The sequence below is a fragment of the Pogona vitticeps genome, chromosome 3 (genome assembly GCF_051106095.1).
Source record: "Pogona vitticeps strain Pit_001003342236 chromosome 3, PviZW2.1, whole genome shotgun sequence".
In the NCBI taxonomy this organism is placed as follows: domain Eukaryota; kingdom Metazoa; phylum Chordata; class Lepidosauria; order Squamata; family Agamidae; genus Pogona; species Pogona vitticeps.
The window spans coordinates 167,365,531-167,378,083 of NC_135785.1; the positions used below are offsets into that span (position 1 = coordinate 167,365,531).

Below are 12,553 nucleotides of genomic sequence, written 5' to 3' on the forward strand. Positions count from 1 at the left end.
CGGTGTGTGTGTGTGGGGGGGGGGGACAAAGAGGTTGCAGAGCACTTGGCGGCCTTTTGTTTAAAGAGTTGGGTGATAAATTTCCAAGTTTGAAACCACACCTTCCCTCCACAAAACTTTCTGCAGACTGCACCTGTATCTATCTAAAGAAGATGACCTGTCCCCAACAATGGCCATGAGACTTTCGGACTTTAATAAAAACATGTAATTTTCTGAACTACCCATAAGAACTTGTTGCATAGCCTGAAGAAGATGATTTGTCATCAAAAGCTAGTTGTTTGTTTCTTTGATTTTTTTTTAGTGGTCTAATAAAGGTATCACCAGCTCCTGTCTTTCTATTCCTTTACAATTTGTATTCCTTTGCATTCCATCCAGTTTTAGGCCTCCCTCTTCTCCTGCTGCCTTTCACTCTCCTTAGTTTTATTGCCATTTCCAGCAAGTCTTACCTTCTCATGATACACGCACAGCCTCAGTTTAGTCTCTTCACATTTCAAGTGTGAACTCAGGCTTGTTTTGATCTACAACCAATTCACTTATCTTCCTGCTGTTCTGTGATGTCTGTAAAATTCTGTTGCAGAACCACGCATTGAACAAGCCCTTTCCCCCCCATGTTACCTTACACTATTGCTGCTCAGCAACAACCCTTCTGGAAGTATGTAAGACAAGAACCTATATTTCCCCTGTTTGATATTTCCCCTGAGGAGAAATGGGATCCTACAAAGCAAAGTCCTAAGGAAACACCTTCCCTGACCAATGTAAGCAGCCTGTAACCAACGTCCTGCTCTGTAGCTCCACTGACGCAACAGAAATGGTATCACAGGCAGTAGCAAAGTTACTGCTAATTCAAGAGTTCTGCTTCCATTATAAGTTGTGTGCAACTTGCATTCAATGGAAGACAGCAATGCACAACCCAACAGGAACGCTTTAATTAGTGCCAATTGTCCACTGTTTGGTGATGTCACTTCTATTGCACTTGTGGGGTTATGAAATAATATACTAGCCACTATTTTTGGTAGTTATGAAAGCATTTAATCATACAGGTGTAGCTGGATAATTCCTTTTCTCAGAGAGGTGCTTTAAAACCTTAATGCTGCATTCCTCTGTTCTACTCAATGGGACAAAGAATTAAAAACACTACCTCACAGGTGTTCATGTCACTTGCAAGTTTAACTCCACCTCTTCCATTGCAATGGCAGCTGTAGCTTCCTGCTGAATTGACACATGTCTGCTCACAGAAGTTCTGTTCACATTCATCCACATCTACATGCCGCCACCAAGGGAAAAAGCAGAGAGAGATGTTCTTTTATTTACCTTAAATGCATCTTCAAAAAGAACACACAGATGATAACTAACACCAAACAAACAACCTGCCAACAAAAAACATATAGGTTTTAGTTCTATATGCTCTTTATGATGACTATATGTAAACCTCAGCTTCAAAGGCAACTTATGTCTTTGCAACTGGACATGACAAAAGGAAAATATCAATGTCTTCTTATCTTACTTTCAGGTTTTCTGAAGACATCTGGCTGGTGAGCACAGGGAACACACCCCTTGATTAGCCATACCTTTAGTCTGATCCAACAGAATTCTTCCAGTGCTCAAAAAAAATTTTTTTTTAATAATCTTAGCCACAATCTGGCTGAAAAATTGTGATGATGACTGTTCAAATCTACTAGCTCTCTGGAAGCTTGTTTAATTAAGCAAAGGGAAGATCTTTCAGTGAAGTACTAAAGTTCAGCATTGGAATTATATGCATGGAATTAATTACACCAGCTAACCTTGGCAAACCTTTCTGAAGTCATCATAATGGTAGCCAGCATCACAAACACACATATAGGAGCTTATCAAATTTTTACACCGAGCTTCTCCACAGATGTCAGATGATACTGTGCATTCATCTATATCTGAAAAGGACCAAACAAGAACAGCAGTCAACAACAACAATCAAAATGTTAATGTTGTTCTAATGTTCATCCCTCCCTCCCCAGCTGCATCTAAGAGTGTAGTAAATTTTTATTCCATTGTTATAACTAAATAATGGAACTAGGAAATGACTTCAGCTTTCCCAGAAACTACATGCTGATATCCTGTAAGTCACAAGGCACTGCTAATGGGTAAAAATTGTAAAGTTATTAAAAGTGGGAACACTGAAAAAAGTCTCAAGAAAAAAAGGGGACAGCAACTTTGAAAAAACACAGGATGTGACTGTTTTACTGAGAAAAGAAACTAATACATTTTTCTAAAGCTTATTTGCTTCAGCTTGAAATAGATACATGGAACATTATATTTGCATATGGTTCTTTTGCTAGAACAATGTACCGTATTTTTCGCACCATAAGACGCACTTTCCCCCCACAAAACAGGGGAGTGGAAAGTCTGTGCGTCTTATGGAGCGAAGAAAACAGATTATATTTTCCTGTTTTCTTCTCCTAAAAAATTGTTGCGTCTTATGGAAAGGTCCGTCTTATGGAGCGAAAAATACGGGTATATAACTTATGCGCAGAAGCGAGCCAAAAATCACTTCCTCAACGTGAGAATAAAAGGCATACAATATAATCTCAATTTGCATGAAAGTATAAATATAAAAGATTAGTCCCACCCACTCTTGGGCCATTATTACATACAGCAACTAGACTTCTCACGGGTTATTATAGATAGATTTGGGGGGGGGAGAGATCTTTTAAATATAGAACAGGCTTGAGAACTGCAGCCATGATTCAGTGGAGTCTCCTGATTCACAAATCCCTAAAAATCTGTTTTTAATTATGTGCAAGTAAAAGAGAGAGCATATAAACTCCAAGATTATGCTGTTATACTTCTAATAGCAGGACCTTTTCCTCTTTTCCTGATCACCTCCATGCTCCAAAGTTCTGCAAAACCTGCTTTGGAGAACTTTGGGGTACACTGGGAACTGTAGGATTAGTAATAATTGCTTCCTTCCCACTTCTACCAACAGAAGCCAGACTGTCAGCAGAACGACTCAAATCGATACCATGTATAGTGTTGGGCAGGATCAGTGAGAAGTGAGTCTGAATCCTACTCAGCCATGAGGTTTACTATGTGATTCAGGAGCAGCCACTACTTCCCACTATAGCTTATCTAAATGACTTATAAGGATAAAATGTGTTCTTCTTGGAAAAACTGCAGGATACAAATTTACTACTCAAACACCCAACCCTACACAATAATTCCTCCAATGATGGAGGGACCATCAGATAGCTCGTAAGATCTGAATCGGCTTTACCTAATTTCAAGCCACCTAGTAAGCCAAGAAAGAAATGCTTTATCTTTGACATGCAGAGCCTGACAATAAATATGCAGAATGCCTTGTCTGGAATCATATATTAAGCACAAAAGCAGAATAACTAACTAGGAGACTAAGATGCTGAACAGTTAATATTCAAGTGAATTCCAAGTCTGTTCATTTCAAATTGAAGTGCCCAGCTGGACTTTACTCACACAAATGCATAAATCTGATCTAAAATAGTCCTTATCCTCTTTCTTTATTTGTCTCAAACAAAGCTGCTTTAAGATAGGGTAATGTAGAGGCAGGAAGTAGCAAGGGAATGTAAGCTTGACTCTCTCTCTCCCACCCCACAAAAATTCTGAATTTCAACATTCTTTGCAAACGACTTTTGCATCCCCAGAAACCTGCCCCAAATTAGAATTTGCTCATTGGGCTGAAGAAGCTTCCCCACTCCTGCAGCAGGGCTTCTAGGCAGCAAGATGGAACAGAAAGGCTTCGGGTGGGAAAGTGTTCACTGCTTCTGCTTTCCTGCGCTCTCGCCTTCTTGCTTCCTCATCAGTCATCAATATACTGCTATGTTTGTCTACTGATACTGTTGAGTAAACAGCACCGAGGAAAAGATTTGTTTCAGTGTGCAGGACAAGGAATCTTCATTCTGTTCGATTGACTGAAGTATTGTATAATTCTGCAGAAAAGCCCCCAACTTTAAACTTATAGATCCACCATCCAGTCACCAGAAGATCTCTCTTGATTCCTCCACACAGCAGAATGATTAAAAGATTCATACCTTTCTCAAACCCAGTCTGTGTTATGTTCCAACAGAAAGGAAAACAGCATGACTTTTTGAAAAAAAAATTATATTGTACTTTGCCAAGAACTGCTTTTTCAGTGCCAGAGAGGGATGGTTAGCTGGGCACTTTGACACAATCCAACACACAAATTCTTTGTGAATCACTGCTTGGCTTGGTGCTAGATAGTTCTGTGGTATGACTACAGACATGCCTAGGCATGCATTCCTGGCTTTTCACACTGAAACTTTAAACTATAGCTATGAGAAAATAAGAAGCATTAGAAATAACTTTGCTTAGTACTCAGTGTTAACATGCTAATAAAGACAGCAAACTGTTTCTCTCAAAGATACTTTCAATACCGTTTTTACTTAGTCTCTCATAAACTGGAACCCACTTCACTAGATCCGAGTTCATTTATGACAGCACATGCAGAAAAATGTGCTAATCTTCCAGATGTCATTACTTTCTTCCTGTTTTTCTGTTCACCATGAAAATTTTTAAACCAGGGTCCAGCAGTACTGTGGACCCCTTTCTACCTTACCCTCACAAGTTTTATTGTCTTCTGCAAGTCTGTATCCACTGTAACAAGCACAGCGATAGGTGCCCAGCTTGTTGTAACAAATCTGTCTGCAGCCACCATTCTGATCAGCACATTCATTAATATCTGGAAACAGATAAAGACAATTTGTGTTTTCAAAATCATATCAGGTTAAAAGAAAGCAATCCAAGACAATCCTTCTTTCTCCCATTATTGCCCACAGACATTTCTAATGCTACAAATGCAAAACATATGCACAACTTTAATTAAGTTTGCCTTCATTCTAGAGTAGGTTGGTAGCATCAATTGCGAAGTGGAGAAAAGGCTGAAAAAAAGCAAGGCTTTTGTTGATGGGATTTCCAGCTAAGTTTTATTAGCATGTTAAAAGAACTCACAATAATTAGTACTCATGTCACAAATAACCCAAATTATAACACATACCAAGCCAATAAATAAATTTAAATAATGCCCAAGACATCTCACAAGAAATATAATATGTTTCAAGAAAAACAAATCAATAAACAATGTACAGACCAAGCCTTCTGTTCTTCTTTTTTCCATGGGCAGCTGCTGTGTAGCAAATCAGGCCATTGGCACATTTATCCCAACACTGTCCCCAAACACAGTGTGATCAGACAGCACTTTATCTCATCTTGTGGACTACTTTGGGAATGGGCTGGTTCACTCCATCTTCCAGCAACCACATGACATGCAGGTGATTGCAAACCAGACCAACCCTTTTTCACACCTACCCATACCTTTTTGGCAGGGGCTATTTTTCTTGTTATTATGGGCTGGAACACTTCTCTTTAGTTTGGTTTCCAGGATTTGTGGGCGTTTCTCCCAACAATTTAATGGTATGTCAATTGGGTGGCAAACCAAGCCAATTAAGTGATATATCACTTACCAATAAATGGGGGGGGGGGAATTCAGCTTTCTCCTGCTCCTTGCAGAGGACGTGACTGGAGAAAATGTGGAGGGCAATCCTCCACTTTTTTTTTCTTTACAATTGAGTGCTGTTTCACTTTGGTGGCAAACCACTGAAGTGATATGTCACTTAGCAAAAGCACCCAATCCTTGTATATGGACAAACAGATCCTTTGAAGTCTCAGACCTCATTTTCAAGAGAGAGTTTATATAGCACAATCCAGCCTGGGATAATTTCGCTGTCTAGTCACACTCTGAGTGACAGTGATTCTTCAGACAAGAGCCTTTCTCTATCTGGAGATGTCACAGTCTGAACAGTAAAAACTTCTAATGCAAAAAACGTGCTTTGCTACTGATCCAAGGCTTTCTTTATCTCACATTAGGACTGTTGAATTGCTTACCTTTATCACATCTTTCTCCATGCCAACCTGGTTTGCAATGACAAAGATATCCACCTTTCAAGTCTTCACATTCTCTAGTACCTTCTTTATGACATGGACTGGGCGAACACTGATTCGGCAGGTCTAGGGGTTAGAGGTAGGGGAAATCACATCCTTGAACCAAATGACTTAAAACAAGAACATTGCTATTAAGAGTCAAGCTAATTCTGAGAGGGTGAATACATGATTCACTTCTATCATGCAGCTAAGGAAATAAAAATAATATTGCATTACCATGTTATGCTGTTTTCCAGGCAGTTTGCCAAATTACAGAGAAAATATATACTTGCCAAATTAAATACAGTAAATACTTGTATGCAGAGCTCCCTCTTTTTAAAAAAAAAAACATCAACACAACAATGTGGAAAATATTATGAACTTACCTTCTTCATTCTTACTTTGAAGTCATGATGTCAGAAACTATTGTTTGCACCGACAGAAAAGAGGCAAAAGACAAACAATTCTTTTTTTCCAAACAAAAGCAGAAGATCTGGGCACATTTCCAGCAGTTAAGTGCACTCCTATCTGTCTTAAACTGGGGTAGGCAACATCCTGAACTCCAAAGTCCACACATCTGCACCTTGGAGGACTACTCCTTTATATATATATTGGGCTATATATATATTATATATATATATATATATATATATATATATATATATATATATATATATATATATATATATAAACCAAAAAAAAATGTGTGGGGTGGGAGCAAGATGCTAAAGCCCGACACATGGCAAACTGCCTCCCATACCCAGTGCAGGGTATATGGGCCTTTGTGAGCCAAGCTGTTCTTTTAATCAATGTGGAGAATGCTGGGAGGGATACTTTGGCCCATGGAGGGTGCATACAACCCACAGGCCACACTGTGTCCACTCCTGCCGTCAATCTTTTATATCAAGGAATAAAGATTGGGGGGGAGGGGGATTCAGAAAAAAAACTTGTGTTTAACCATAAACATACACAACGCTTGGTGCACACATTGGTGAAACACAAGCCAGGCTCTCATTCACATTCCTTTCACCATACTACTTTCAGAGATTCAATAGTATCTGATGAGTCCTTGTATATATAAACTGAAATGCACTGATACCTACAGGTACCTGCATGCATAAATCACCCAGACCAGGGGTGGGGGGAAGCATCACAGAACTACATGTGCATGAATGCACAGATATACCCACCTACGAACAATGCACGCTACAAATGTATGCATTGTGCATATGCTCGTTTCTGTCAACCTCTGGCAACTGACAGATTAGTTCTCTAGCACATCTTGCATATATTGCCTCTACCCCTACTTGCAACCAGCATTAAACCACGCAGCAAGAGAGTTTTAGTAATAAGTTAGTTGAGAAAATGGTAAGAGCAGTTGCTATATTTATAAGGAACAGTGATTGAAAAATGCACTCCTCGTCTTCCAGTCAAATAATTAGGTGGATGGACATATATCTAGTCATCAACCTGGGCAGGCTACTCATGGCTCAAGTGACTGTAAAGGCTGCCTGAAGGAGCATGTTGCCTCCTAACTACTTTCTGCAGGAGTGGGGACACTATGCACCAAAGGAACAAAGAAGGCAGCATGTGTTGTATATGTTCTACAGCTTTCCATGCCTTTCTAGTGAAAAGAAAATCCTGCGGCATTGAACAGGAGAATGAATCAAGAACCTTTCTTCCAAGGAAGCTGACTGCCGGCACTAGTTATTCTCCAAAGCTTCGAAAGTTCTTTTTTCTTTTTTTCCCTTTTGCACTAGAACTCCCAGAATACCCACAAGGAACATGGATGAAGGGAATAATAGTTAGACTAAGCAAAGTTGCTTTAATACCTATTAGCATGGGATTTTACATTTGCCGTTCCTAGTTTCATTTTGTTACAAAATATGCTTGGGCTGAGTCTGAACTGGAGGGTCAGTTTATTCCTGAAGCCTAACCAGACAGTACTTGAGAATCCCTCCTTTGGAGATAAGAGCTTATCTTGAATTATAGCACAGCGTTCTGCTGTCAGAAAGGCAGGAAGGAACTCTTAACTCTAAAGGAATGGCATGTGACTATTCTCTGCCAAACCCAGACATACCTACAACAGTTTTATCTTGAAATGCAGAAATGCTACTGTTTGAGAATGTCTACAATGAGGCAAATGCTAAAGAGAAATTCGCTGAAAGGCAGAGACATCTACAAAATGAAAGAATGTTGATCCCTAAATTTCTAGTGTATGCAAGTAATAGGTAGATAACTTTGAAAAAGGGAATGTCAAAAGGCAGCATTAGGTGGAGGGAAATCTTGTATATGCAAAGACAGCTGCTGCTTCCATTCATGTGAGAAAAATACCGCCAGAACTGACAAACTATACAAAGAGAGGGAGAAAGAAGGAAGACTAGAACTACCAAGACAATCAAGCAATAAATTCTCCTTCCACCTCCCCCCCTTTTTGTCTATCTTCTACTACAAAGCTTTTGTCTATAATGACATCAAAAGAACTCCATTTTACCCTGATCTCACTAGATTTTTGGCACTTGCTGGCAAACTGCTCCCATTTTGCTCCTCTTGCAAATAGAAATGCTAAATAAACTAATGATCTTCCATTATGGTTTACTGTGACGTGTGAACAGGAAACCCTTGTTTGCTTCCCTTCAGACAAGCCAGATGCATACAGCATGGTTTGTTCTGGCAGAAGAAACAAAGACAGTTCAGCAGTTCCTATATGAAGGACGAGTGAAACAGAAGTGATCAAACAGCATGCTCCCACATCATCTTGGCTTATTGTTACATTTTAACTATCCTCCAGTCCCCAGCCTGCTCTATTCTTATCTCACAAGCCATACAGAAGGAAAAACAAACACAGAAGATGCTAGATTGACTACTCTTTTGTCAGCAGGCAGGACATTTTGACACCAAAGTTATTACTTTCTTCTTCGCAACTGCTTATTAGCAACAATAGAGAAATCCTGGACTTTATTACAGCTGTGAATTGAGAGCAGCATGTTGCCACCCCACCAAAATGCACAAGCAAAGGAAATGCTGTTTCACATGTCTGCGATGTGAAAAAATGTAAATGTTTCCTAGTTTTAAATATTTGAACACTACTCTGAAAGCACAAATATATTCCATAGTTATCCTCACATTGTAACTTTAGAACATCTTAGAATAATTCTGTCCAGCTGCATATGGGGAATGCTGAAGCTTACAATAGCCATCATGTGCAGCCCATCAGTACCAACTTCAAATTACTTTCAGTGGAGAAAAGTAAAGGGTGGCTTACTGTGACTGTACAGTATAGTCAAATGTTGTTACCACACAGTGCACTGAGAAGTAGTCAAAGGAAGCAGTCAAATTTCACAAACCTCTTCCTGAAATTTAATGTAACAACTATAGGTATGCATTGTTAACATATCCATGTTGCATATATGCAGGCAGACAACATAACAAACAACTACTGTATTAGAAGACACCAGTATTACAATATACATTTGCTAATACTGGCTAGGCGTGACTTAATACTATCACTGACAAGCACACATCAGCTGTAATAATAGAAATTTGGGGAAACTCAGATTTGGCCATGAAACTCCCTGGGTGACCTTAGCCGAATCACTATGTCTCAGCCTAGTTTACCTCACAACATTGTTGTATGAATTAAAGAGGAAATGAGAGGACCATGCATACTACCTTAGAAGAAACAGCATATGAATCTTATAATATTAAATAAAAAGCAACCTGTCCCTAAACATATAATCAGCACTAGGCCATGCAAATCATCAAGACTGATCTTTAATTAATGCCCTGGGATCAGTAAACAATTTTCAATGTATAAATGTGGAGCAGCCATCCTGCACTGTGGTTTTCTTCACAATATTTTGTGATGTATACATATATTCACTCCTATCGGGGTAAGACCAGTGCTCACCTCCCCCTCAAACAAAACAAATGTTCCTTGAAGGTTGAGCACAAGATGAGCAACATGGATCTTGCCATGTGGCTGCAATACTCATTTTTCTCTGAAGCAATGGCATACCAAAAGCAGAGATCAAATCATTTTTTTGTAAAGTCAGCCTTTGGATTTGTGATGGCCCAAGGTCTGCTGACTGCAGAAAACAGAAAAGGACATTCGATTGCTGTTTAGTCTTCTGGGGGTATATGCAGTTTGTACAACGTGTGTTTTAGCATTCAGTCAAAGCATGAGAGACTGACCATGATGACACTGGCCTTTTTTTAAAAAAAATGTGGGAGGTAGTCACTGCTCAGTATCCCATCTCATTATCCTTGCACATCCTCACTGCTGCTGCCTGCTCCACAACAGAAGTCACCCAGCACTCTCTGAGTGCTCCAATTGGCAGTCATTATCTCTTGCTGAACTTCTCACCAACATTCTCCCTTCAGACCCAAAACACTGCTACTGGCATCAGTAAGGAGACAGAATAGTAGTTCCCACTGTAGGCACTAAAACAAGGGGAAAAGAAACTGATGTCCACAAAAATCTGCAGCTAGACCTTTTTGTCTCATGGTTATTATACCAGCTATAGAGGAATGAAATCTACTAGCATAGCATCTATAAGCGAGATTAATAATAGCGATTAATAATAGCTAGGCAATGGAAATCAAAATCTGAATTTCAAATGGATGAATGGTATAGTGAAATATGGAATATAGCTCTAAATCAGTGGTGTCGAACTGTGGCCCTCCAGATGTTCTTGGCCTTCAACTCCCAGAAATCCTGGCCAGCAGAGGTGGTGGTGAAGGCTTCTGGGAGTTGAAGTCCAAGAACATCTGGAGGGCCACAGTTCGACATCACTGCTCTAAATGATAAATTAACTTATAATTTAAAGGTTAAGAAAGGAGAGTTGAAAAAGAATAGTTTTTATGAAATATGGGGCAGATTCTTGGAATAGGTATTAACAAGAAGAAAGGGGAACGCTCCAAATCAAGAATCAATGAAGTTCTGGAGAAGAGAACAATAAAAGAAGAGGAAGAATACAGATGGAGGAAGAAGATTATAGGAAGAGGTCCCATCTACGGTGGTGGGGAACACAGTCATATTGTATTTTGATTTGTGTATTTCATGTTTATGTTTATATTAAAATAAAATTAAAAAAAGGAAAGATTCTTCCATAGTGGGTAAAATTGTTCTGTAGCCATCAACTGAGGAAGTTGAAGAAGCAGCTTATTCATCCCAAACTTAAGTTACTGCCACATCTGAAAACTTTTGGGTGACTCTCAGTATGTTCATGGATTCTGATTTTGAAAAGACAGCAGAATGCTATCTGGATCCACTTACAGTGGTGCCTCGCTAGACAGTTACCCCGCATGACAGTTTTTTCACTAGACATTGACTTTTTGTGATCGCGACATAACAATTCGCAAAACAGTGATTCCTATGGGGGAATTTCGCTGGACAATGTTTTGTCCCTGCTTCGCAAACCAATTTTCGCTAGACAACTATTTTAACAGCTCCCTCCATGCTCGCAAAACGGGTGTTTTCGGGACTTAAGCTTCACAAGACAGCTATTTAAACAGCTGATCGGCAGTTCGCAAAGCGGCTTCCTTATGGCCGATCTTCGCTAGACAACGACGATTCTTCCCCATTGCAACGCATTAAACAGGTTTCAATACATTCCAATGTGGAAATGCTTTTCGCTAGACAATTATTTCGCTAAACAGCTATTTCAGTGGAACGGATTATCATTGTCTAGCAAGGCACCACTGTATTTCTATGAAAAGCTTAGTATACTTGGCAGGACGGGTGAGTTAGGGACAATGGTCAATGCTATGACACTCTGCTAAAACTATTCCAGACTTTAAATTGAAGAGGAAAAAAAACCCTAATACGTTCATTTTAAGAAAGGTAACTTGTTGCCTGCATTTAGGGGAAAAAACTAAATTACTAAAAAAAAAAAATTACTAAAACTCAACAAAGCCTGGCTCCCAGCACTGAAAATTACAGCCTGCAAAAAGGTCAACAAATTCTACCCAGCCACAAGGTCAGGTGATCACTGCACACAATAGACTAGCTAATGATACCTATCAATCACAATGACAGATCATCTCCCCCTTATCACAAAAATACACCCATAACAAAAAACACCCTGATCACCATAATCACCCAATCTCCCGAAAAGGACAAAAAGCTGTTCCCACAGCTACAAATACTCAACTATCCCACAAACTATCCCAGAACACAGACAGACTTCTAAATCCTGTCCTCTGAAGAGGCTGGCCACAGAGACTGGTGAAATGTTAGGAAGGAAAACCTCCAGAACACGGCCAAACAGCCTGAAAAACCTACAACAACCATGTAAATACTTTCTTCAAAATGAATCAAAAATTAGAGATGGAGAGATCAAAGCAACCTTAAACACAATTCTGCATTTTCTGACCTGCAAACAAAGAATAATTTTACTACTTTCCATGAGATGGAAATGCTAAGCCACTAAAACAAATGGAAACTCAAATCCTAAGAAAAATTTGTTGTATTCCTAACCTTTCCCCTGTCACCATATGAATCTGCTATAAATGTATAACTGGAAAATTATTTTCCAACCAAGAGACAGGGATTAAACCAAAGACAAGCAGTACTGTCATAAAGTAGCATGAATCTGTTGATCTAAAA

The 12,553-nt window shown here is 39.3% G+C and overlaps 1 protein-coding gene across 2 annotated transcripts in view; it reads right to left on the reverse strand.

The window, feature by feature from the left end:
• The window catches only part of GAS6 (growth arrest specific 6), a 66,964-nt gene that overhangs the window by 24,866 nt on the left and 29,545 nt on the right, over positions 1-12,553 (reverse strand). For both annotated transcript variants that reach the window (XM_072994581.2, XM_072994580.2), the window contains exons 5-8: positions 5,908-6,030; positions 4,583-4,705; positions 1,782-1,907; positions 1,139-1,260 (exon numbers count right to left, since the gene is read on the reverse strand). In XM_072994581.2, the coding sequence (XP_072850682.2) occupies positions 1,139-1,260; positions 1,782-1,907; positions 4,583-4,705; positions 5,908-6,030 (494 nt within the window). The remainder of the gene's footprint in view (positions 1-1,138; positions 1,261-1,781; positions 1,908-4,582; positions 4,706-5,907; positions 6,031-12,553) is intronic.